This window comes from Thalassophryne amazonica, chromosome 15, assembly GCF_902500255.1.
Source record: "Thalassophryne amazonica chromosome 15, fThaAma1.1, whole genome shotgun sequence".
Lineage (NCBI taxonomy): Eukaryota > Metazoa > Chordata > Actinopteri > Batrachoidiformes > Batrachoididae > Thalassophryne > Thalassophryne amazonica.
Window position 1 is genome coordinate 50,467,992 of NC_047117.1, and position 26,585 is coordinate 50,494,576.

The 26,585-nt window shown below is 40.0% G+C and overlaps 1 protein-coding gene across 2 annotated transcripts; it reads right to left on the minus strand.

The window, feature by feature from the left end:
- Positions 1-243: 243 nt before the first annotated feature.
- On the minus strand, positions 244-16,394 carry vps37a (VPS37A subunit of ESCRT-I). 2 transcript variants are annotated; one of them, XM_034188076.1, is made up of 12 exons: positions 15,943-16,394; positions 15,082-15,156; positions 13,197-13,314; positions 11,306-11,409; positions 7,945-8,158; positions 7,768-7,838; positions 7,494-7,621; positions 7,347-7,405; positions 7,201-7,269; positions 6,459-6,602; positions 5,245-5,333; positions 244-2,613 (listed from the first exon to the last, which is right to left on the minus strand). In XM_034188076.1, the coding sequence occupies exons 1-11, from the start codon at positions 16,050-16,052 to the stop codon at positions 5,253-5,255; spliced, it is 1,173 nt and encodes a 390-aa protein (XP_034043967.1). In that variant the 5' UTR covers positions 16,053-16,394; the 3' UTR covers positions 244-2,613; positions 5,245-5,252. The 2 variants fall into 2 exon arrangements, with proteins under 2 accessions (XP_034043967.1, XP_034043966.1); XM_034188075.1 differs by having other exon boundaries at positions 7,945-8,161; positions 15,943-16,393.
- Positions 16,395-26,585: the final 10,191 nt, after the last annotated feature.

Sequence of the window (26,585 nt, forward strand, 5' to 3'; positions counted from 1 at the left end):
TTAAGTTTCCAATTCACCTAACCTGCATGTCTTTAGAAGTGGGAGGAAGCCGGAGCACCGGGAAGAAACCCACGTAAATGCCACACAGAAAGGCCACAGGTGGGAATCAATCCCATGACCTTCTCTCTGTGTGGCACTAAACCACTGTGCTACAGCAGTGACCACTGCTGTAGGTTATTTTATGTACATCTCAATGTACAGTATCACAATGATGATGTTAGTGACTGCAAACAGAAACACAACTGGTTCTAAATTATTTATTACACTAACAAATTAAATAAGACCATATACAAGGTGTCCAATCTTCTGATTACAACATTATTAACATTATCGAAATACAGTATTCAATCATCACTTCAGCTTTAATGCAGTATTTTACCAAACTTCCTACAGCATCCTCCCATTTTACCACAAATTTCAAATTAAAGTATCAAAAAATACTTTACCATCATGGTGCTCATCAGTGTGTTTACACACACATAAATAATTCAATCATAAAAATTATTAGTGCGATTAAACTGCTAACTTGGTTTATTGTACTGATTCCCCAACAATGTGAGTTTGTACAATTTGGTAGCTGATGTCTGAAAGGGTGCAAATACATAAGCAATATGGAGGGAATTCAATCATTCAGCCAACTAAAAAGAGATTTGATTGGAGGGACTGCTTTGCATCTATTCATTGTAACATTTTTTTAATTTTATGAGCTAGAAAGACTATTTTGACATTTTTCACAACATACACCATGTAACTCGGTCAGTGTTGTGACAACCAGAACACTGCTTCTTCAATGTGACTGAATGAATTATTAATGCAAATGCAAACACACTGATACCAAGACTGTCTAAAGAAGGGCAGGATCACCATGTCACAGTCATTTTTTCCCCCCCCAAGTAGACTGATTTGCACAGCTGACATTTTAACAGCCTAAACTGACACCACCACCACCCTGGGCTTGCTTTTGGGTACATTCCCACATCATCAATTCTTTGGATAGATAGTCACGATGTATTATCATTTGACAATTCTAGAATAGATGTCGATTTAGATAATTCACTTCATGGGTGGCACTGTGGATACATTCTTCATGCCTCACAGATTCTGTTCAACTCCACTGACTGGTTAGTCCTTTCTGGAAGAAAAAAACCCCTGCAGATTTGGTGAACTGGAAGCTAAGTTGTATGTGGGTATGAATGGGGACCTCATCTGCATCCTTTTTATGCTGGGATATGATCCGGCCACCTGTAACTTTCATCAGAATTAGCAAGACATGATGAATCAACAATTCACTTGTCTTCAACTTTGAAGGGAAACAAATTTCACGTGCAGTGAAGATATTTTTGTATATAAATATACATCTGCTCAATTACTGACTACCACTGCTTTCATAATTATTTCTTTCCATCTACGTGTTAGTGTGAACTTTCAGGCAAGGACTCGGTCCTCATGTCAGAAACAATAGCTACAAATGTAGAATACAGTGCGACCAATATAGCTGTTGGCTGATAATATCGGCCAATATGAGCCTTCAAAGAACATATTGCCATCTGTTATTTTTTATGGATATGAAATTTTATTTTTCCAAATAAAGCAGAATAGCACTTTGGCTGTTGGAAGTGGCATCATTACTTTGTCCAGTAGAGGGCGACCAGATGGCACTGGTTTATAATGCCATCAAGTATGGCAGGAACCCCAATCACCTCTTGATTCCATTAACGACAAGAGGCAGGGGGAAAGTGACCAGCTGCCATTCATTTTCTAATCAGAGTGGGTGTTTTACAGCACCAAGAGACAAGTAGTCACTATACCGCCTGCTAGGCACGGCCAAAATAGAAGAGAAGCCTATTTTATGTAAATACTGAGGGATGCAACATGAAAACTGCCAAACTGAGTGAAGCCAGCATGACATAAGTTGGTTGGTTGTTGGTTAAATTTATAGCTATTTATAATGAAATTCTTGTTTAAACTGTATAATATTAAGGTTCAATTACACTTCTTTGTCACAAGGTTTTGATGGCAGATATATTGGTGCCATCATTTTTTTACTCTCCAATATCTGTATCACATCAGCCCCCAAAAACTACATATTGGTTGGACTCTAATGTAGACACCTGCAGTTACACATTTGGAGTGACATTTATCTGCACACTACATTGACAAATATCTGCAAATGTGGAAATACTGTCCTATTACCTTCCAAACATTTTACATCTCTAGTCAGGTGCAATACTTGCTCTAATTGAGCAAAATAGGGGAATTATAAAGAGAAAAAAAAGAGTGGATGTTGTGATCACTCTCAAGTCAATACTGGACAACAGGCAAGTGCATGACAAGTTATCCATGACATGAACAGTCCTCCTCCAGCAACTGTTGAAAAAGTGAAACCTGTTTTTCTGAGTTCTGAATTTTTGTGACGACTCAACAGATTCTTCCCACAATCCAGGTTCACAGATTTTTTGTCACCAGATCTTGGCATAAAGGTCTTCTCTTTTTAGCCAGTCATCACTGTCTCACTACTTCTCCAAAGTGTCCACTGTTGACTCTGTGTGCTTTTCATCCAGTCTAATGAATTAACCTTACAACTGGCAGCAGCTGGCTGAGGATACACCAAACCTGAGGACCAAAAATATGAAGTAAGACAAAACATGAAAAGCTGACCATCTGTTTTCCATGACAAAAAGTGACTAATTTATGCGTAAAACAAAACCACAACATACGCTTGTTGTGAAGTTGTCAGCTCAGATCATCAGTTTACTGCCGCTCATGAACTCTGTGCAGAGGTGCCGACATTATAAAAATGCTATTGCATACCAGTTTTTCGTAAGCAGATACGTGGTTCATCAATGATCCAAGAATTTTAAATTATACAGCTTAATGGTGTAATGGCACCAAGACGTACGCACATAAAATGTACGTTACATGCCAAGAAATGCCGAGTAAGACATTTTCCGGATATGCACTTGCTAACTCTAATAACTAGTAATAAAATACATCAGCAACCACTAATCATTACATGTGCATGGATACACTTACAATCATAAATACTTTGATGTTGTGTTGCTAACGGGGATGTTAAATAAGGTGTGACGTCCTTTAAAAAGGTGTGGAAATTATGCTTCAGTTTGGAAGACAGATGGCAGGCTCAAACCTAGACTTTACCTAGAAAACAGATTTGGTAATTTTTCTTGTATGAAAAACCTACATCGACTTCACCATGAAGCTGTACCTGCTGATGCAAGACAAAAGGTATGGTATGCCTACATTCTCTAATCACAGAAGTCTATAACTGATTTGAAGTTGTCTTTGTGGTTTCCCCTCACTAGTCTCCAACTTGCATGTTCACAATCAGTTTTGTATAACTGCCTACTTCAGAAAGATATACAACAGAGTACAATTTGTATTTCTGTATTCATCCCATGACTTATTGAAAGAAAACTGGCTGTAAAAGTATGATTTGTACTGCAGTACATTCTAAATGGTTAATGCAATACTTTTGTTAAATCTCTTGAGTTAAAGATAAAGGTCTACGCTACTGACTGTTTCATTTCAACTCTACTATAAGTGATATACAAAGGTAAAATTACAAAAATGATCTTAAACTTTTTCAAACCATCTTTCTCGCCATCTTCCCTCTCTCTGATGTCACTCTGTGACACAGACATGATGCAAAATTCTTCTTTTAAAAATTTGATGGCTCTTAAAGTAATGTCCACATGCTACGTTTAGCTTGGAGCAGCTACACAGCATCGCCATAGTAACCAACCAGTCCTGCTTTACGACAGCTGTCGCAACAGTCATGCTTTGATAGAGGGATTTTTCTCCATGGAGTTCCTCGGATCTGAGGACACAGATTTGCATCTGTTATACTGATCAGTATCCGCAGACTTATAAAACTTGCACAATGTTGTTTAAAAAAAGAAAGCTTGCAATAGGCATTATAAAAACTCAGTGACGATCACGATTAAAGAGTACAACACTAACACCCACCCTCCTCCCCATGATGAAATCCATGGAATTCCTCGGATCAGCTGAGTTTTCACAGCCCTGAAACATTCATTATTTGTATATCAGAACACTTTTACAGAACTGTTAAAAATCTCAGGGTTTACTTCCTTTTTCTACCATTATGCCAGCAAGCTTGGAGTCATGCACTGGCATATTTGAAGGGAACAGGGTTATTCAAGAGAATATAGTACAGTGTAATTTCCCCCACTTTTTTCTCCCCTCCCCTCCCTTATCTGCACAATTCCATATTAGTATAGCGTACGTCAGATTCCATTAATGCTGCATCCGTTTTGGTTTGCAAACCGAAAATAAACTCGAAAGTAGAAGAAACTCCTACTCTTGTAGTCTCCCACTGAAACAGAGCCACTCGTTTTTGTTTCTGTTTGCAGTATTTTATTACAAACATCTGGAATAATACGGCTTGTTGCATGGTGAAACGTCCTAACAGATCATTCAAGACATCCCTGTTGCAATACTGATGATGAATGAAACTCGTCTTATTTCAATATTGTATGCTAGCACTTTTAGCAGCTGTCAGTAGGTCCACTTAATGCACGATTATGGAGAAAATACGCCATGGAGAACTTTTACTGTCCAAACCAAAGCAAACCGTTATGAGAACCACCTCACACTCCCCCAAAATATGACTTAATAAACCACAACCAGCCCTGGTGTCGCAACCTGACACCAAACAGTTTTGGCCGTTTTGACGTTGTTATGCCACAATGCCGTAATGACCCGGAAGGACTCATCATACATTTAAACGGGGGGTTGGGGGATGGAGGGGCACTAGGAAACTATTGTCATCATTATTATTCAACAGGCTTTGCTATGCAGTTAAACCAATATGGGCTTACATTTATTTTTATATCAAAAGATAAATAGTATACTAGTTTTAGTATAAGAACAGTGAAAGTTTACTTTATTTTTTCCCCCCAGTTGTGGCACCCTCTGGATGGACGGCACCCTTAGCGATTGCCTATACTGCCTATAGGCTGGGACGGCTGTGAATGCTTTGACATAAAATTGCTTTGTCATGAACCACATTTAGGAAAATATGGTATTAATAGCAGCTTTACACTTGTTGCTTACTGCTGCCTGCAGAAGAAATATACCGGTAGCTCTGCTTGGCCTGTTTGCACATATTTTTTCAGGTTTTTAAGTACAGTACCTTCATGGTAATGAAAAATCCTTTAAAAATGGCTGTTAAATCAGTGTGTTCACTTGTGTATGCTTTACCTTGTGTTCTAGAGGGTGGGAGTAAACTGTCCATGTGCGCTGGTGGACTGTTGCAGCTTCTCCTCTTTGGCCCTTCTACTATGGCAAAGCTGTGAATAGCACAGCAGATTTGGACTCAGTGGAGAGCATCTACATATTTTCATACCAGTGTACTTTGAAAAAACTGTGTGCGAGCATGTGCCAGCACTGACACATAACTCATGTTACAAATTTATTGACTGACAGTCTATATGGATAGTCTGGCTTGAACTCCAATCTACCTTTTTTAAAATTGTGCTTCTTGTTTGTTTGGTTTATTTGTTTTTGTTGATGTTGTGTAAAGCTAGTATCTCACAGAGCTGCAAATGCTTACAAACGTTGCAAATATTAGATTTCATCGGGGTTCATAAAAAGTTGCAAAACCGTTCACAGTTTTTAGGGTCACAAACAGTTTTTCTTTAATTAATTTTTCCGCAAATAGTTGCAAACAGTTGTAAAATGTATCGCAAAAATTTTTTTTGGGTTCACCAAGTACTGAACACTACCAACACTTGTCTGGCTGCTGCTGCAGCAGCCAGACAAAGCAATTCTTCCTCAAGGGTAGCAACACACTGGGCTTATTCATGACAGAAATTCATTTCCATATTCTGGAACTCCATCTTCGATATAGCTTCTATAGGCAAGTCTTCTGAGCTCTGTCTTCCACAGTTGTCATGAGAAATCTGAATGCTGGGGAGGGTTTGCTCACCCTTTTTATGGGGTTGGGTCCATCAGTAGGGGTAAGGGTGGTTCAACTGCAAGGTCTGCCTGAATTTTGCATTGACTTTTACCTGGAGTTCCCAAAAGGTCCAAAATGTTCTCAAACAGTAGCAAAAGTGGCAAATAGTTGCTAATCGTCGTAAACACTGTCACTAACATTTGCTAACAGTCGCTAATGCTTCCAATTTAATTCCCCAACTGTCGTTCAGAAACACTTTTGCTAACTGTCACTGAAATGTGTGAATAACAGAGGTGAACCATGATTTTCGCCAACATTCGTCAGAAAAGTTATCAAATTCAAAAAGCACAACATTCCTCAGCATTCTCTCCTCTGTGAGATACTAGCTTTAGCAAGTGCATCACTGCATGGAAAAGCTGTTGTCAACATATTATACACACATTTTCTATAAAATAACTCAATGGCACTCCAAGACCATCTACATGAACAATAACCTCTTAAAATGAAATAACTTCACCATTCTCTTCTCCATGAAGCTGGCCAAGAAGTCATCTATATCAGTGCGTCCTTCCAGGAAATTTTCAGCTGTCTCCTCTGATTCCTCCTCAGCCTGATGGGCTGCAACTTTGAGCCGAGCCTGTAGAGTACTGAGACTACAACTCTAGGGAGAGAAAGTGAGAAAAAGAAAATTATTTGACTTGGCGGGCCTCATCACCATTTGTCCATTAGACTGCTTAATTTGACCAAAAACAATGTGGCGTTTTCGTTTGCAGATGGAATTCTACAAACAGTGATTTTTAAACCATAGACTAACAAATACTAGACTGACCCTATGTGATGTCATGCTTTGTTTTCTGAAGACTGGTTTTGAAGTTCAAATGGGGTGGCTCCAAATTAAGCTTCAGATATCTGTCGCTGAGATAGATGATGACTGGAGTGCACGAGTGAACGAGCCCAACACCATCAGCAGCATATTCGGGGGAAACTGTAAGTTTGAGTGTTTATATATATAATAGCCATATAATAATCGAATTATTAACCTCGCCTGCTTGGTTAATAATCCTTTAGTATCAAACTCTATAATAATTTTTTTTTTTTTTTTTACCCTTGAGTATTTTGGCAGAATTGACACTTCCACAGTGGCTTCACTTTACAACACTGGAAGTTACTGCTTGTTTTAAACATGATAAAAGGTAAATTAAATCTAGGATATTTGTTTGTGTCTTTCAAACTGTTATGGGCACCCTGTAGTTTTGTACCTCACTTAGTTCATGCTGTCTCTGCAACTTTGTCTCAAAAGCCGACTTCATCTGCATCAGATGCTCATACTGTGAACACAAAGAGATTATTGTTCGCTGGGCAATAGTGCCGATGGGTTTGTGCGTTTGAGTTTGAGGGAACTAACCTTGTAGAGCATTTCTTGTCGTTTTCCTTCCAGTTGTGGCTCCATCTGAAGGTTTTTCTCTGTAAAGTACAACTATGTTATATATAAATGCTTACATTTCATCCATCTTTCATTACATGTCGAACTCAAGGCCTTCAGTGGACTTACTAGCCATGCCCACTATATTGTTGACAAGTTCATCTTTATCATTGGCAATCTGTTTGAGTTGGGGCAAACTCACAAAGAACTCCAATAACATATCTTCATTTTCTGACATATCAGTCAGCTGTGGAAGACTAGACACACAGATGAGATAGAGAGCAAGACAAAGCCAAATACAGCAATTACAGGATTTGAAATAGATTTATAAACAGAACAATCTATTAACCTGCATTTAAAATGAATAAATAAACTGAAATGTCAGTATTCTAAAATAATTTACTTCATGTCACAGAGCTCAGGAAAAGTTTCAGGGATCTCAGGCATCTTGTACACATGTCCGTTAAGTCCAACCTAAAAGAAGCAGAAGACCCAATTTGCCACAAAGCGGATTTATTGATCAATTTGATGTGCATTTAGTCACAACTGAACTTGTGCCTGTTAAACAGAATGAGCGTACCGGTGAGTCTCCAGTCAGTACAGGCAGTGGGAGGTCAGTAATCAGTCCATATGGAGTTGGAGCTCGAGGAAGCCCATGGCTGCTCTCCACCCCTGGATGAGGCATGGTTGCTGGTGTCTGAGCTGAAGGTGGAGTCTGGCTTGGGCCCACATGGTGAGGACCATAGTGGAAACTCTGGGTGGTGTAAGGAGCAATGCCCGATGGCTTGTACATACTGCTGTAGTACAACATGAGTCAAGAAGATCTTGTCATTGCGGCGTAACAATATTATATTAAAGTGTAGGTGACACATTATGCCATGTTTTATTGACTATTTGAGACAAAAATTAAACAACAGTTTGAAATTTATCCTTTCCTGGTGCGGATTTACTGAAATGATAAATATTCAGATTTTGAACCGTGCGCCAGGACCAGGAACTTCTGGTCCAGTCACAACATTGGAGAAGAAGGAGGAAGTGACATCAGAACAAGAAACATTCTTAATAGCCCCATTAGTTTATGGATTTTTACAGGCTACTGACAGCCCTGTTTCCACAGAGTGGTTTGGGTCGGCACTGCACCGTGTTTCAGTGTGAGAACGGTTAATTCTTTCTGGCAGAATCCTTTTGATTGGTAGGTGGAAACACTTATATTGACAAGCACGCACTTGCACAGTGTCCGAGGCTTCTCCACTCAACACAGAGGCAAACCTGAGTATTTTCAGAGTTTTTTGTTTTACGGATCATGGCATAATGTCATCACGTGAGACGTTACGAGCAGATGAGGAACTCTGGGAGTCTTTTAACTTGCAGTGCAAACCGGCTCGTTAAGAACAAAGACTCGATCCATCACCACAATAATGGATTACAGCTGGCACTGTAACCTGGCACCAAACTCCCATGTGACAAATGGACTTTTCTTCAGCCAAGACAGAAGGAATTAAATTATTTTCAGATGTTGCTTTGTAAAGATGGATAAGTTTAAAGATGATCTCACTGAAACAGACAGATAAGAATATATTATTTACTCCTTCTGTGAATGGTTTTAATATTTAATAATAACATGTTACGCTACTAACGTACAGTACATTAACTGTATTCAGAAAGGAAGCAATATTTATTTTAAAAATAACTGATATTTTCAGTCCCTCTTGTTATTTTTCACATTTAAATGTATGTACCTTTTTCTAAGGAAAAAATAAAAAGCCGCACTTCCTCATCACGTTTTTCTGATGTGAAGGACAGTAAAACAAACTTTTCATCAGTCAATTATGACCACAGAGCTGGGGAAAAAAGTTCATCATCTGCTGCATGCCGAAATCGCCTGCATTATTTATTTATTTTATAATCACCATTATGTGTTCTGAACTCTGGCAATAAATATCGTCACTGTTGTCAGACTGAAGGTTTTCCTCCAAGGTTTCTTCTCCCTCATTGTGGTCTAAATAAGGCTCAAAATGGTAAAGTTGTGTCGTTCACAGCTGCTTCAGAAAAACCTTCAGACTGGACTTTAAAAAAACCTCCACACTAGAAAAAAAAAAAAAACGTTGTCCGAAAGCAACTTGACCTCCGCTGTGTTTACAATTGATTTGGGCTTGAATCAGCAGGTCCCGTTATGGTGATGACGTAGCAACAATATGGCCGTGGTTGAGGGCTGAACAGGGCTGAAATAGAGCGCAGGCTTCAGAAAGCTGTTGTTTATCCTTCACCTGCACACTTACCTGCACTCTTGTTATTGTTCAGGATTTTTAAAAATATCAACATTTCATAATTTTAGTGATTATTTGTGCACTGAAAAAGCTCACAAAATGATATGCTCTGCCATACTATTTTCCTGCATGTACACCTTATATATTGGTGTAGTAAATGTTTATGTTTTTGTGATGAAATACCTGAAAGAACAAACTGGCCAACCTCCGTACATGTAATTGACAAATTATATGTATAAAATGTCCTGTTGGTTTTGCATGTCCATAAAAGGATAGGAACTAGAGGTCTTTCTCAGCAGTACCATCTCTACCATTGTTTGAAGTGTCACTGAAATCCATCAACTGGTTTGGAATGAGTTGCGGTTACAAGGCACAGAGACAGATGGGCAAAGTGATACGTATAGTCCCCCCGCCCCCACCCACCAGTTTGCAGGGAAAAGTAAAAAGAAAAAAAAAAAAAAAATCAGATATTTATCAACTGATATTTATATTATCTTATTATAATTAATGTCTATCCATCAACACAGCAAAAAGGCCTGTGTTAAATCAACAGAGCTAATTTTAATTTTTTTCCATTTATATGGCTCCACACTTTTCAAACTTAAATTAATACTAGACAGTTGTACATTAAATACTTCACCAGAATCCTGATTTTAAATCCCAAAAATGCTATTTTCAACACAATATAAAGTACTGTAATATTGACAACATTTAAAAATGTAATTGTTTGGCACAGAGAGGATGCAACTCCACTCATGCAAACATTATTACCATTGCACTCATTAACATTCATTATTTGTATATCATTCATCAAATATAGCTACCATATCCAGCCTCCCCACAACCTTCAGGTAGTGAACCCAAACAACATGTTAGTTTTCCCCTCAATTAATACTAAACTTATAAATTACACCTTGAAACAATTCCAACAGTTTCCAAGTCCAACACAGTATTAAAATAATTTAAGAGATAAGATAAACACTAAAATATTTTACTCTGAGGTTGCAACACACTGTGTTTTGCTGAGAGATTAAAGGATTATTAACCGAGTGCGAGGTTAATAATTTGTTTATTATATGGCTGTTTGGAGCTGTGTTTTCATCTTGTTGGTCTTCATTTTGCACGTCCACTTCAAGCTCGTTTGCTGTTAATTCCTCTAATTCAAACTCATCAGTGTAATAAAATTCGCTTGTAGAATGGTTCTCTTCCTCGCTCATAATTTCTTTAGTCGCTTTTTGTTTTGGTTTATTTCATGCCGTGAAAATTGTAAACAGAGTCGCAAATATGATACGCAATCCAGACCGATTGTCATGGTAACGGTCTGATATGGGAAAACATTGGGCCGGAAATCAGCCAATCAGAGCATGCGTACTGTCGTAGCCATATAATAAAAGTTTTTATCCACTTTAACGCTGCAGGAAACAGGCCATGCCGAACGCATTAAATTCCTGCGTCACTCATTTCAACAATCTCTTTTGTGTGTTTGTAAAGAGAACAACATAGTTCTATGACACAAAGGCAGAGGCAGCCGCATCTGGCTTTGGAACAAATACTCTACATTTAAAAAGCATCAGGGGCAGCAGGTACATGTTTCACTGTAATAAAGTGTAAGGGAGACTGAGGAAAGTTGATCTAAAATATCATTATTCTCAAACACACAAAGAGGAGACTCACTAGGGAAAGCCAGCAGGGCCTGTAGACATCAAGGCAGGTGGACTCTTCCAGAACTCATCCAACAGACTCTGCACAACCTTACCCAGGTCTGAGTGCATCCCAAACTGAAATTTAAATCACAATAGCATCATGGGGACAAATAAGTAAGATGTAAAAAAACAACAAAAAAAATCTAAGTTATGTGTTGATATTCTTCCACACCACTAGCTGCATTATTCACACAAATCAACACAACCCGGTGATTATAAAACCAATGCTAACAGAGATTCCTGAGGGTAACCGAAGTAGAAGCTGAAAACGGGAAAGTAGGCATAATCATCATGATTTCCCCAACAACATCTTGCTGGTAACTTCCAGTACATTTTTTACAACCTTACAGTGTGAAATATCAGTGACACAAGTCATTTTTAGTGTCAGTACGGATCTACTTACCACTATTGGTATCATGTAAGCTGAGCTTAAAGTGCGTATCACTGGGTAATGAAATGCCAAAATGAGTTGGCTATTCTAAATAAATAAAGCATTATGAAAACATTGGCGTATTGTGTTTTATTTTTGGTGCCATATGCCATGAGATATTAAGTCATAAAAATGGGGAATTTAGCTTGATTTGATCAGCTGTTGATAAACGTTTAGAAATGATAGCCTGCGGGAAATGCTGACTTCCATGGTGTCACTTTAGGAACCACCCCCAGAAGCATTGTGCCAATTTTATTGAAACAAATGGGAAAACCAGAATTTTTTGCAACTAAAAAGCTGTGTTTATTGTGGACCTTAATGTTGAATACGTTGAAAGGGTGTGTTTTTATAAGGTCCAGCAAGATCATTCCTGGTGTTTATTAGTTATACACTCTTCCAAAGAATATAATGTTTGAGGTTGAAGTGGAAGTGGTCTGTACATGACTCCCCGAAAGAGTAGAGAAATTGCAGACAAGCACAGCATGAGAAATAGGCTTCAAAAAACAATTTGATCTAAAGTATGCTATCGCTTCCATTCATGTGGCCAGCAGAACTCTAACAAAGCGTGTTGCCTCTGCCAAAAGCGCAGACCTGGACTTTTTTTCTCCCCCCCACTGTCAGGAAAATTAAATGTCTCTCCAAATCTGCTGGGATCCGATGAGTTGCAGAGAAAGAAGAACTCTATCCCTTTGTTTCCAAGTGTGGTCACAAAGACTTGGAGAGAAAGTAACAGCTGTTGCAATCAACAGGAGAGCCGTGAAGTCGACACTGCACCAGCCGCCAGTCTTTAAATGGCCAATTAATGATAGTAAACTCAAAACACTGGTTAGGAATGTTTGGAAACCTGTTTTGAAACACTGTTTCAGGGTCTGTGTCAAAAGAAAAGCATGCCTAACGCTGGCACATACTGGAAGAGTGACAAATAAGGATCCACGTCAAATGATTAATTTCATATTCAAATGCTACCTACAGTAAGCACAGGTTCTGTACGTGCACAAGCATGCACTGGGATGTACACTGCTTATCTGTTAATGCAGCGATCTGTGGATAAACCTGTTTATTGAGCCGGGTATTATTCCTTTGTATGGGTCATGTGTGTTTTGTGTTGGGGGTATTTTTACCCCATGGGACTGTAGATGGAAAATAGCCTTGAGCTAAATCTGGCTTGTTTTCTGTTCATTAATATGCATTATCCCATTCAAATAAATTAATAAATGAAATGAAAGGTATATGAATAAATGCCTCAGATCCACACTGTAATTTAATACTGGACATTAATACGATGGTGTATATTGCACCATATCCTGAAAATTCATAGAGTAATTCATAAAACACAATCACTTCACTTTATGCTTTGAGAACTCCATATTTGTATGAAGTAAAGGGTACAAAAGCACCACTGACCCAAATACTGGATTAGATAACTACTTACATTAGTGATGAGTGGGCTAGTAACCATTGTGCCATTATTGCTGTCAACTATGTGATGACCAACAGGAGGGTGGACGCTAACAACCGGTTTCTCCTGAGGAAACTGAGGAGGCAGCAAACTATAGGAAAGGAGCCAAATCAGCAAATGATTAATACCAAACATTTTAATTTTAAACACAGCTCTTGTAAGTATTTGAATATGTTGTACATATAACTGCATATATTACCAAGTCATAAAACATGAAAAAAGGTTACTGAAAACACAATTTTTGAAACAACGTTTCACTATGACAGAAAATTCAAAGCTAACTGTTTAAATAATTATTACAATTACATTCAATTAGGAACCGAATTACACAAACTACACAGTTTCATCATGTTTGGAATCAATTATACGTGTATATGAATTTGCCTACACGCCAACACATCGACCAAGTTCATCCAAGAGATATTCTGTATATTATCCCAACATTTCAAACATTCTTCTAGTAGAGAAGAGCCCTTATGACCAGAGGTTTGGCCACTGCCAAATGGAGATATCTGGGAGCATAAGAAGAATGAACAGAACTTGACCCATCATCACAACTACTAAGGTGTGCAAAGTCTTTAATCCCCAACAGGTTTGATCATACTATGGGTGTTGTCAAGCCACAGAATCACACCACATGGCCAAAACATTGTAGCTGATGCTCCCTAATAATGCAAATAATACTCCTCATCTTAGTCTATCCAAGTAACCACTCACTTTACACAAAGTCATTCCAGCAGTACCCAAGGATTCCCCAAAGACACCTAGTACCAAAGATGTCTAATCAACACTTTAGCTCACTGGATAGCATCCATGTCTCACAACCATACAGCAAGACAGAAAACACCAGGACCCTAAAGACTTGAACCGTCATTCTCATGTAAAGCTATCAACATCACCAAGCACCCCTGTCCAGTGACCTCCAGTGGCCTCCATAAGCTATTCCTGGAGATCAATCTTAAAGGCCAAGAACCCAGAGACACAAATGTCCATGTCAAGATACGTGACTACTTCAAAAATTTCACCGGATTCAGGTATGCATGCTGAGTCCAGCAAGTCACTGAAAGCCTGCATCTTGATACATGACATTTGCAAATCCAGACACTCCAATTCCTCACTTAACTTCTCAAGTGGTGCAATCAGGGTATCCACTAATTCTGCAAGATCAAAGCATTGTCTATGGAGTTGACCTCAGTAAACATTTCCCTGCCAACAAAGGCACCTAAGTCACTGGTTGCCACAACCTTACCCAGGTGCTTGAACACATCCCTGGAAAATGTCAGTATTCACTGGGAAAAATTCAGAGGATTAGTCCTGCTGCAAAAAGCACTCACAGTACCCATTTTTAGGCTGACTATCGAATAAATTATTTCCCCCCCCAAAAAAATCAACAAACCCTAAAAAGTCAAAGCTGGTTACTTGCATTCCACAAGTTTGGGCAGAGCCAAGATTGATCGATGTTGACTTCTTGGGTGTGAAACCAGACTGTTCTAGTCCCAAGCGGCAAGTAACTGAAAATGAATTCTGCTTAGACTCGTCCTTGCAAGCACCTTTGCTCATACAGAGAGCGGGGAATGTCCCTGTAGTTACTATAATCCATCAGTGTGATCAGTCTTGTCTTCCACTGTGCAGAAACGACATCCACCCCTCAGATTTGAAACAAAGATTGTCTGCAATCCCAGGAGAACAGCACCTTTACCCACCTGACAGCCCAACAGGAGGATCAGCCTTAAACAAGTGCTGCACGGTGTCACTTGCCCAGTGGGCAGAATTCAATCTCTCAGTGTGACCTAGGTTCACGATCAACGTTAAGGTGATTCATTTAAATACTGATACTGAGTTTTCAACGTAGACTCACATGTTAACACTAATTGTGGAGTTGTTGACTGAGAATGGTATCCTGTACTCCACATCCTTTTGGATCTCCGCTAGGCTAAGACACACAGAAAAAGCAGTTTATGATCAAAGTTATGGTCACGGTCAGCACAAGTGTAAAACTCAGATGTTCCCATCAGTTTGCTACCTGAATAAAAACTGTAAATGTTTGACTTACCGTTTCTGCAAACTTCCTTATTTATGTCCAAATGAACTGGTCTCTGATGTTTTTTATTGTGAAGCTATACTGCCCCCCCCCCCAAAAAAGAAAAAAAAAATCCCAGAGGTCTTAGTAACCAAAAAGCTGCTGTTATGTACAATGACATTATTTAAATGAAGGACGAAACAAAACCAAAATGATCAGTCGGAAGGCTTTGTTGAACGTGAAATGACCCCTGTGTTGACAGTGGAGTAAACAGCATCTAATACTTTAATCTGTACGTCTAACTGGCTCGCTCCTCCCAAGACAGCATGTTGATGCCACAGTACAGGCACGATCACACGACAGTCATCATCTCTAAAAATACACTGTCACTGTGCGTGACATTATGCAACTAATACGATGTCATAATGGCAAATAGCAAATATTAGCAACTCAACAACGTTAATAGTTTGTAGTAACACACACAACATTTCGCCTAATCTTCAGCATAATGGAACAAATGTGAACAACCTGACACTGTTGATCGTTATATAGGCAATCAAATAGTTTTCAGCAGTGTTGGCTAATGTTACGCAGAGCTGGCGAAGTGGCTAAAGAATACTGTGATGCTAACAGCTAACGAGCTGACTGAACTGTGCCACCGGGCCCCGTGTGTCTGTGCCGGTGTACCGGGGCGCGTACCTCGGATGAGCCGCTTTGAGTGAGTCGATCTGCCGCTGTCGTTGCTGCTGGAGGCTGCTGAGTGGAGGGAGCGGTCCGGAACCTTTGGAATGGGGGAAAAGCCAGTTCATCCTCTCCTGGCGAAAACCACGGAAAGGACTTCGAGACAAGATATATTAAAAAAAAAAACCTGCTCCAATGAGACCAGAAAAGACAGAAAAAAAAAGACCACCATCGGCTGGTGCACTTTGTAGCGATAACCCGTGCTGAATAATTGTTGCCTGTTTTTTTTTTTCCCCCGCATGCGGTAAACTTTGTAGTTAGGTTACAGAACACATATCCTTATATATCAAATAAAATAAAAACTTTCCATTTATTTCCGCATTTATGTCTCGAATTTCTGCACTGCAACAAACGCTTCCGAAAACAAAACACAACCCTGGAAGTCTTCTTCTGTACCTGTTTAATGGCCGTCGACAAACAACGTTTTGGCACATTACCGCCACCTAGTGATACGGAACTTTTAAAAGGGAGCGGGGTATTATGAAAATAATTCAATATTAATTGAAAGCTCTTGCTTCTCGAGATTCTGCTGCACAAATCACAATATGCTTTAGTTTCCCAAACACTCTAAACAAATTCACCTCACCTTGATGTGACTATTTCTTCTGTTCTAGATTCTCGCACTGCAGTGGCCGAAAGACAGAGAGTGCCCTGTGAGTGCCCATTCCATCCCTCTCTTGGCAGGTGTCGGAAAAATTCTAGGTGTCACACATGAACATCCAACACCACTTGTGGAGCACTTAGGAAATGTGGTGCCATTTGCGTAGTCAGAACGAAAACAGAGAGCAGGTGACTACTTTCGAGCTGGCTGTGTAATTTGTCTTAAGTGCCCCATATTGTTGAGTCGGCAAGCAACACACAAGTGTGGAGTGTCGGCTCCCCCCCTCAACGCATGTGGTGTGTGTGTAGCACACGTGTGTGTGTATGTGTGTGTGTGTGTCTCCACTCCCCCACCCAACACATGTGGCATGTGTGTGTGTGTGTGGGGGGGGGGGGGGGGGCACACTTCCATGAAATATGATATGTATATACAGACATGATCACATGGGGGCTGGACAGCCACATCTGAGCGCACACAGAACAGCAAGGCGCCTCTCAGCTGATCACCACACTGGCAGCTGAAAATGAGTGCACACAGAGACCACAGCCAGTACAGGTATATAAATAATTACTACAATAACTACATACACAGTTACCTGCCAAATAACTAAAACTTCAGCGGCCCACACAACACTTCAAGTGTAATTTAACCCTGGACTGTAAGTTTCAGGGGTGTAGCTTCAGTACTCTAGGACAAATAGTTTTCCAAAGTTGGCCAAAAAACACATTTTTTAAATAAAAAAAAAAGCAGCAATTTTCAAATGGCTGGGAATAAAGTGATTATTAACCATCAGAGGACAAATAATTAAAATCTCTTAAATCATTCTAAAGTAAGTTTTAAGCAGAAACAAGGCCGTTTTAAGGAGAAACGAGGCGATAATGACCTCATTTCGCTACTGATACTCCAAAATAATGTAGGCAGTGCAGCACGTCAGTCTCAGATGTGCTGCTGTGGCACTCTGATCGGTCGCCCATCTTTTATAATGAAATAATGTTGAATTAATGTGGACATGATTGTTGTACAAAAGCTTCAAATATCTGTCGCTGAGATATATGATGACTGGTATTAAGTAGAAACAAGGTGATAATCGGTGAATTGCTGCTGATGCACCAAAATTACACATGTACAGTGAAGGCAGGGTGGATCAGTTTTCAGGGGGGACCGTTTGGTCAGCAACACAGGCTCTCGCTGCAAATTGTGCTTTATTGTTACAATGTGATTTATCTGCACTCTGAAAAAGGAACTGTTTGTCTCAACGAGAAAAACTGATGTAACAATTTGCATAGATTTTTTAAAGTTATTTCAACTTAGTTATTTCAACTTTCAACCGAGTTAATGCCACAAGACTTCTGTAGTTAATTTGAAATAACTTAAAAAAAAAAATCTATGCAGATTATTACATCACTTTTTCTTGTTGAGACAAATGGTTCATTTATTAGAGCATGGATGACATTTGGTTGATTCCGTTCCACACAGCTGACATGGCTCAGCTCAAGGTTGACTGGCAAATTCCTGACCGCTCGACCAGCGCCCACTTGAATGCCACTGTTGTAAGGAAGCCCAGCGTGGTTAGCACCTGTGTGGGCACAGACAAAACCTGGCTCCTCACCGTGCTCTGGGCCTGCTGAGTTCTGTGCACAACTCCAGTAACAGTGGCCTTGGTAATTGAAATCAGCTTATGAGCCAATTATTGTCATTTGCAAGAAAATCCTCATTCCCTGAATGCACGCCAACGTTGGATTGCACCATTTGCAAGATCCTCTGACCCTAACACGGCCATTGTTAGTGACATTTTAGGCATCACTTTGTGCATGCTTTTATGTCCACCTATATCCTTCTGACTACCAGAATATATATATATATCCTGGTAGTCAGGAGGATATAATTGCAAACAGGTGGGTGTGTTAATTGTTCATCAGTGTGTTTCTGATGTGCACATCACTCTGATGGCTATTAACAGTTCCCAGCATCATCTCTATATGTCAGAGGAACAATAGCTGTAGAAACGTGTGTACGCCAGTCAAGATTTTTGCGTGACACACCGCACATTTCCACTGTCATTTCACTTTTGATACATCTGAGTGTTGCCGTGGAGACGGACCTACGCCATGTTTTTGTGCATATATGCATCCTTTGTACAAGAGGTTCTTGGCTATTTTCATTGGAATCACAACATAATTGTTCAGTAAATTATTGTGGACACTTTCAGCTCTGAAGACAAACCAGACTGTACAGTAAACAGCTGAAATCAATTTCAAACAGAAAGAAATGAATTCTGGAAGTGTTCACATTTGTGATTAAGCATTCATCCCTGTGCCAAAAACCTTATTCAACGTTATTAAAAATTAAACTTTCAAAGTGTAAGAGATCAAATAAATAAATAAATCTAACAGATGGATCTGACTTTAATATTTTGTTATTGTTTTGTGACATCACAAAACTCTGTGACAGACAAATCCAAATACTCTGGTTGTCTTTGTTGTGTTACGGAGATTTGTGTTCTGTCTGGTTGATTATTTTCACTCTTTGATTTGATTTGAGTATCAGATTGACAGACTATGAGACTCACTTTGTAATTTGCTTATAGTCTCATAGTCTATAGTCTCAAACACCTAAACAGACTCTAAACAATCAACTGACTGGAAAAACAAAAGTTTAATATGCTGCATTTTCCTTAATTTTCTCTGTTAGAAGATGGTTAATTTCTTCAGTATGTAATTACTTTTGTGCTCAACCTTTAACTGTTTAAAAAAATCTATTTTAATATAAATTGGTTCCACTCCTCCAGTCAATGCAAAGGAGTCCGTATCGGGTTATTTGGACAAGTGACTTTTAGTCAGGATTCTGACATTTTGCTGATTGGCTGAGACATGCCGCTCTCTGATTGGCTGCAGGCTTTGTTTACAACGTAAGTTAGTTCCACTCCTCCAACGAGACTGTGGTACCAGTGCTAATTTTAATATAGCTAGGTTGTTGTTTTTGGTTGCCATGGGTACCAGACGTCAGCTTGCTCCAACGTCATTTGTCACTCAGTTATAAGGCAAGGTAGGAGTTCACAAAACTAGTTGGCAGTTGGATTTGCTTCGAACAACACTAACAACTGGACGTCTGACCTGTTCACAGCAAATAAGACTTTCAGCAGCTGGACATTTACAGTCTTCAGAGCAGCTAACTTGTTTTTAGGTATGTAATGACTTTTATTGCTCGACCTCCAGTGATACCTTTAAAACTAAATAAAAAAAATGCAAAATCAGGTGCAGCTAATGTTTTAATGGTTTTAGTTGTCAGTAAGTAGTTATGTTTGTGTTTCACTTGAACAGGTCTGATCACAGAAATTATTGAGTGAAAAGAAATAAAGAGTTCTGATATTTAAATCACTTTGTCAACATTTGTTTACAGTTAAACTCACAACTCTAAACCAAGTAACTGTTTCAAAAGAATTCTATTTTAACATAGCTTGGGTTTTTTGTTTTTTTTTTTGGTTGCCATGGGTACGGTCAGCTCGCTCCAACGTCATTTGTCACTCACTAGTGGTTAATGCAACTAGTTAGGAGTTCACAAAACTAGTCAGTAGTTGGATGCGCTTTGAACAACACTAACAACTGGACATCTTGACCTGTTCACAGCAAAGTAAAAATATTAAAATATTCGCACCATTCGACTTGTTTTCTGTTTATTTGCTGTTCCAGATGTATAGTTGGCCACACTGGCCACATCAGAAGTGGCCACATTGGCCACCTCCAATCAAACCTTTAAAAAAACAAACAAACAAAAAAACAATCAAACAAGAAATCAAGGGCAGCAGATGTGTTCAATAATTATTTCCAATTATTGTGAACATGCAGTGTCTCTTTCTCTGAGTTTTGGGTAATGCTTTCCCTTTAGGTCTCCCATTGGGACCTACCTGGTTAAATAAAGGTAAAATTAAATTAAATTGATGCTGTCTGTGGGTCTGTGACCAAGTTCACATTTTTACTTCAAGTAAATAAAGACAGAGACAGACAGGGGACATTGATTCAGATAACTGTTTGCTGATTAAAATGCATTTGAATTGAGTCACATTTTAATGATAAGATTTTTTAAATAACAGAATGGAAAGGATTTGTCAAAATATTCAGCCATGTTAAAATAATTTGGTGAAATTAGTGATATTCGACCAAGTAACTGCAGATTTACTCAAGCTTGACTTTATCCATCAGTGGAGCATAAAGTTCACGTTCTATATGTGACATGACATGGATGATACTTTTCACTTTCTCCATCTCCAACTTTAAATTTGTGAGTTTCTGCTTCAGTTTGTTTATTTGTTTGTTTATCTCTGAATTTGTTTTTCCACAGATGGATGCTCTTGAACTGTTTCAGAAGACTCTCCAAGCCATCCTCCACATGAACAAGGGGCGACTGTCACTCACCCGACTCAAGTCGGAATACAAGCTGCTGACTGGAGAAAACATCGCCTACAGACAAATGGGACACAGAACAATGATGTCGCTGCTCCTCAGCATGCCGTCCATCGTCCACATGGAGCAGAATCGATTTGGAGAGGTTTGTGATTTGTTTGGATCAAATGGTCGACTTAAACAGTGTCTGTCAGTCACATTTCAACAAGAAAGAACTTTTTTAAACAGGCAAATTTCTGCCAAAACACACACACACACACACACACACACACACACACACACACACACACACACACACACACACACACACACACACACACACACACACACTTTATTAATTATTTATAGGATGGCAATATAATTGTTAATTCGGGGAAACAACCCCTTACCAAAAAGTATACTCAACAAAAATATAAACGCAACACTTTTGGTTTTGCTCCCATTTTGTATGAGATGAACTCAAAGATCTAAAACTTTTTCCACATACACAATATCACCATTTCCCTCAAATATTGTTCACAAAGCAGTCGAAATCTGTGATAGTGAGCACTTCTCCTTTGCTGAGATAATCCATCCCACCTCACAGGTGTGCCATACCAAGATGCTGATTAGACACCATGATTAGTGCACAGTTGTGCCTTAGACTGCCCACAATAAAAGGCCACTCTGAAAGGTGTAGTTTTGTTTTATTGGGGGGGATACCAGTCAGTATCTGGTGTGACCACCATTTGCCTCATGCAGTGCAACACATCTCCTTCGCATCATCCGTGAAGAGAACACCTCTCCAACGTGCCAAACGCCAGCGAATGTGAGCATTTGCCCACTCAAGTCGGTTACGACGACAAACTGGAGTCAGGTCGAGACCCCGATGAGGACGACGAGCATGCAGATGAGCTTCCCTGAGACGGTTTCTGACAGTTTGTGCAGAAATTCTTTGGTTATGCAAACCGATTGTTTCAGCAGCTGTCCGAGTGGCTGGTCTCAGACGATCTTGGAGGTGAACATGCTGGATGTGGAGGTCCTGGGCTGGTGTGGTTACACGTGGTCTGCGGTTGTGAGGCTGGTTGGATGTACTGCCAAATTCTCTGAAACGACTTTGGAGACGGCTTATGGTAGAGACATGAACATTCAATACACGAGCAACAGCTCTGGTTGACATTCCTGCTGTCAGCATGCCAACTGCACGCTCCCTCAAATCTTGCGACATCTGTGGCATTGTGCTGTGTGATAAAACTGCACCTTTCAGAGTGGCCTTTTATTGTGGACAGTCTAAGGCACACCTGTGCATTAATCATGGTGTCTAATCAGCATCTTGGTATGGCACACCTGTGAGGTGGGATGGATTATCTCAGCAAAGGAGAAGTGCTCACTATCACAGATTTAGACTGGTTTGTGAACAATATTTGAGGGAAATGGTGATATTGTGTATGTGGAAAAAGTTTTAGATCTTTGAGTTCATCTCATACAAAATGGGAGCAAAACCAAAAGTGTTGTGTTTATATTTTTGTTGAGTAGTACATGCAAGTATGTTTCAAGTATACTTCCAGTTTACTTTTTATATACTTATCAGTACTACTTTTTGGTAAGGGACATTATGAAGGGAAAGATGTATAGTAAGTAATTTGGGCTATTTATATTGCGATGCTAGTGTGTGTGTCCGATGCACGCACGCACCCACGCACGCACGAACACACACACAGCACGCACACACACACACACACACACACACACACACACACACACACACACACACACACACACACACACACACACACACACACACACACACACACACACACACACACTTCTCTATCAAGCTTACCTGACTTCAGGTTGATTACATCAAAGCTGATCCAAAAACTACATGGTCTTGAAGTGAAACTTGCATCAATCCCTGTAAATTCACTTTTAAAGCTTCTTCTTGAAAGAACTGAACCAAACCTCTGAATGCTGAAGTCTTTATTAGATGATGGAAGTTGGGATGATTCGCCGTAAACGGAAGAAATCAGACTTCAGTCATATTAAGAAAGTGATCCTGTGAGATCTCATTAGAAAACCAAAGAAAGAGGACAAAACAGACTGACTGAAGAACCATCATATGTCCAATGTTGTGGACACATTTCTGTACACAGGAAAATCACCAGTGTTAAAGTAACACTGCCATTGAACATATGGTCCCACTCTGAGCAGAGTGGGACCATATATACACTGGCAGTGTTAGTAGCACTACTGGTGAATTTACTGTGCATTATATACTTACTGCCTGTTGAATATTTTTTTCACATCAGGATTAAGTTTACAGTTTGTTTTACGAACCATCAGATGTTGAAGGTTTCAACCTCAGACAGAAGAAAGTGATGAAATTGGGACTGTAGCTTCTGTTTCACAACATATCTACAACACAAGGTGCATAAAATAAACATAAATTATGGAGAATAGCTGAAATCTTTTGTCAAATGAACTTGATATGCTGAACACAGCAGTTGGTGTCTCACATCAAGATTACAGCCAACATGTGAAAATAAATGTTTGTGATTTTTAACTTACCCTGATAAAACAATATGTGCCATTATGACACCATCAAACATCCATATAAATACACCAAATACTGATATTTTACTGCTGGTCATGGTTGTAGTTTATACACATCAATGTTTGTTTTTGACTCTTTGCAGATGATGTGCTTTTCATCCACTAAGTCCCCAACTGCCAAGGTGAGAAGCCCTCAGCACGTCTCAAAGGAGATGAATCGACCACACCAGATCAACACCAGTGTGAGGGTCAGACCGGCTGCACCGCGAGTATTCAACGGTAAATTTTGGTTTGGAACTGTGGGATTTTTCAACCTGGGCATTATTTTTATACGTTTTTAGATTCAACTTTTCACTTGGGACAAAAATGATTTTAACTGTTCCATTGTTGAGTTAGAACATGAACACCATCACAGGCTAAACAGCTAAACAATGTAATGGTACGGGACAAGCTCAAAGTTAACCCCTTAATGTTGGAACCGAATCAGCGAAAATCTTATCAGACACGTCTGGTCGTCTGAAGAGACTTTCTGTGGATGTACACGTGTGCATGTTTTTCCCAGAAAACGTCAAAAAATGCTCTTTAAAATGAAGGTGGCCAAGCAGTTTGTGCACTTGTTTCGGGTGCGTAGGGTTGTTGGTTCAAGGCCACCCCAGCTGGTTTTCCATGTCATGTGGCCTTAAACACTGAATCAACATGCGGCTTCATTGTGGATCTGCTGTGACGACCCGAGGACAAAGGGAGAAATGTGAAGAACTTATAAAATACTAAATCCCTTCGGCTGTTCCCTTGCACTCGGGGTCGCCACAGCAAATCCAAGGTGGATATGCATGTTGAATTGGCACAGGTTTTACATCGGATGCCCTCCCTGACGCAACTCCACATTACATGGAGAAATGTGGCATAGGTGGGATTTGAATTTAATTAATTGAATTATTATTGTGTTTGATGGATCAGATTTCTGCAGATCTGTACAGTCAGTAGACTTTAGCTGAAGACTGTTTCTCTTTCTCTCTGCAGACAAACATCAGACCCCTCACAGGACGTCCACCTCCAGCAGAGAGAATGCCGGTGTCATCATGACGAGGGACATCAGGATGGTCCCGACAGAACGCCGGTCCTCACGCCGGTCTTCAGCACAGTGAGTGAATTATGTGATTTAGAGTTGGACTTACACACTTGCATTGGTTCCTTGTGTCTTTTTTATGAATCAGTAAGAGGACTTATTGTGGGCATGAAGACAATAACAGCTACGGTGGTCTGATGTTTGACCGTATTGACTGTGACTTCACCCAGATCATTGACCTCTTGCTGACCTAGGCAAGGCGAATCCAGAGTCCAACTCACATTTACTACAAATTCATTCATTCATTCATTCAGTTTTGTCAGTTATCTGGGTCATGTGTCAGCAGACGAAGCAGCTCAACCCAAACTTCCCTGTTCTGACCTTTAATCCCCTTCAGGAGAATCCCGCTGTGTTCCCAAGACATCTGGAGATAAAATCCCTCCAGTGTGTCCTGGGTCTTCCCTGTGGCCTCCTCCCACGTGCGTGGAAGACTTGGGGGGTGAGATGACCAGGGGGCATCCTCAGTAGATGCCTGAACCAGCTTTATGGGCTGCTTTCAGTCTGAAAGATCCATGGCTCTACTCCAAGTCTCTCTTGCTATTAAAATGTCTCACTCTGTCCCTGAGTGTAAGACTGGAATACTGTACAAAGAGACCTCATTTCCCTTTTATTCATGATCTTGTTCTTTCAGTCCCTACCCAAAGCTTATAACCATTTGGAGGTGCTGATTGTCATCCTAGTCACTTCACGTTGGGCCTCAGACATGCCCAGTGCACATCAGAGGTCTCAGTCTGACACCAGCAGAAACACATCATCTACAAAAAGCAGAGATGTGATTCTGTGGTCACCAAACTGGACACCCTCCAATTTCTGACTGAGCTTTGAAATCCTGTCCATAAGAAAAAACAAAAATCACAAACAGGATTGTTGCGAAGGGACAGCCCTGGGACGGTCCAACAGCCACAAGAAACTGGTCCAATGAAGTAGCAAGAATTTGGACACAGCCCCTACTTTGGTTGCATGGAGACCCAATTGTGATTTGAAAATCAAATTCCTTTACCTTGATCTTTGTAAAAAGTAATTATTTCAGGGCAGTTTCAGGGTCAGCTTTCATTGACATGCCAGGTTTGGTAGAAATCAGTAAAAGGACCTGGGAGGAGTCAGCCAACAATGACGGGAGGACATGAGCTCGGCCCCAATGACGGAGGTTAGGAAAATGTGAACTTGCTGGTCATTTCCAAAAACCACCTCCATATGTGTCCCAAGTTTCATGTAAATCAGACTGAGAAACTTACATTTTTTGCTTTTGACAACAATGACCTTCACCTTCATCGATTTAATCTGACCTGGGCAATTCAAGAATCCACCTTCAAATGTGTGCTGTGTTTGTTGCACAAAATTTTGACCTTTCTCCTTGACCTTTGCCAAAACAAACCCTGGAGCTGACTGTCATCCACATATCAAGTTTGGACAAATGTTCAGGTGATGGTCTGATGTTTGAGGGTAAATCAGCGTCTGTGGGGAACAAGAAGAGGGAACAGTGAGGGAGTGAAATAGTTGAAATGTTGAATTAAAGCTGAGATGAAACTCATGTCACACACAGTGAAGTGATGGTAAAGTGTCACAGAGAGAATCATCTGATGAATTCTTTCCTGTCTTCCTCCTCCAGCCCTCCTTCCTCCCCTGCAGCTCTCAGCCCAGAACTGAAGCTGAAGCTGAAGGAGCTGCTGAAGACCTTCCCTCATGGACTGTGGGCCAAGGCGCTGCCAAACATTTTCCAGGACAAATACAAAGTAAGTGACATTCTGAAACACTCCATCTGCTTTTACCTTCTTCATCAGTCAAAGCAGCTGTGATCAGTAAATGACTTTAAAAAACACCACATCATTAAAAACAGACTTAATGAGTGTCTGTGAGAATTCTTCTGAAAAGTTACCTGATGGACTTTTAACCCTAATATATTTGTATCTTTTTCAGACCAAACTGCCTGAAGACATCCTGG